At 59.0% G+C, this 1,223-nt stretch overlaps 1 protein-coding gene across 1 annotated transcript in view; it reads left to right on the forward strand.

Moving 5' to 3' along the window:
- LOC104167039 (olfactomedin-like protein 2B) overlaps positions 1-1,223 on the forward strand; it is a gene marked incomplete at both ends in the record, with an annotated part of 10,718 nt that overhangs the window by 9,324 nt on the left and 171 nt on the right. Inside the window, one exon of the mRNA XM_009707160.1 lies at positions 95-323. Coding sequence (XP_009705462.1) covers positions 95-323 — 229 coding nt within the window. The remainder of the gene's footprint in view (positions 1-94; positions 324-1,223) is intronic.

Here is a 1,223-nt window from a genome sequence, read left to right on the forward strand (position 1 = left end):
GGACAGAGCCCGCCTGGCCAGCCTGACCGTCCTCATCCCCTGAAACGCGGCTGGTCTGGCCCATCCTGTAAAAAACCTCCTGTGTCTCTTCCAGGGAAAATATGAAGAAAGATTCCTGAAAGATGAAACCATCTCCCAGCAGATCAACTCTGTCGAGTCCTTCCCAGAGCTGCACCTCTCTTCGGAGGATGAGAAACCCAAGCAGCTCTTGCAGAGGAAGCTGCGTGTGAGGAGCCGGCCTCCTTCCAAGCCCACCATCGTCCGAGGGGTCACCTACTACAAAGCCCAGTCCACCGAGTCGGAGAACGACATCGAAGAGCAACGTGAAGAACGACATCGAAGAGCAACGTGAGTTGGGTTTGCAGCCGTGCGTGGCGGGATGGCTGGCTGCGTCCCATGGCAAAACCAGTGTCTGCCCCCGAGTCCTGCTTCATCCCCTGGGAACGAGTGGGCAAAGCGCGTGGGGTCACCGCGGGGAGGAGGTGGGATGGTTGGTACCTCAGCGCCATGCAGCCTTTGAGCCCTGTGTGGAGAAGCAGCGCAGCGTTGTTATTCCATGGAAAAATCCCTGGTAGCTAAGGAAATAGGTCACTGCTTTGGTTTAAAACACCCAGCATCAACACCTTTCCAAAAGTAAATGTAGGTTTATTACATACATTAGTCCTGCAAATCTGCCTGCCCGATGGCATCCCGGGAGGTTTGTGCAGCGGTGGGGGTGGTGGAAGGCGGCTCAGAGCTGCCGCTGGCTGCCCACGCGGGGGCCTGCCGCTCGTGGCACCGGCAAGCGTGGGCAATCAAGGCACGAGCCCTTTCTCTGCAAGGCCAGCTCAGCAGTGAGGTTGGCCAGCACAACCGTGCCTCGGTTCGTGAGATCCCTGAGATGAGGAGGAGCAAAGGGCACCTGTGGTGGCCAGGGAGGCCGGGTGGTCCCCATGCCCTGGATGAGGGTCCCACTTTGGCAGCCCGGGTTAGGTGGGTGGGAGCTGGCTGGGAACTGCAGCTCTGTCTCCATCCCGCCCCATCTCTGGGAGCTGGCAGGACTGAATTGCTCTTCATCACCTCCTGCTCTGCCTGGCCTGAGGTGGTGGACGTGGCTGCGATGGGGTCTCGCTGACCTCCTAACGTGGGCACCATCAGCGCCTGCGCTTCACACAGCCCTTCCCTGGCTGGAAATTAAGAGGGAAACCAGGTGGATTTTAGTACAAAGCAGCCTGGAGAGGTGG

The sequence above is a fragment of the Cariama cristata genome, unplaced genomic scaffold, assembly GCF_000690535.1.
Source record: "Cariama cristata isolate BGI_N322 unplaced genomic scaffold, ASM69053v1 scaffold25289, whole genome shotgun sequence".
NCBI classification, from domain to species: Eukaryota; Metazoa; Chordata; class Aves; order Cariamiformes; family Cariamidae; genus Cariama; species Cariama cristata.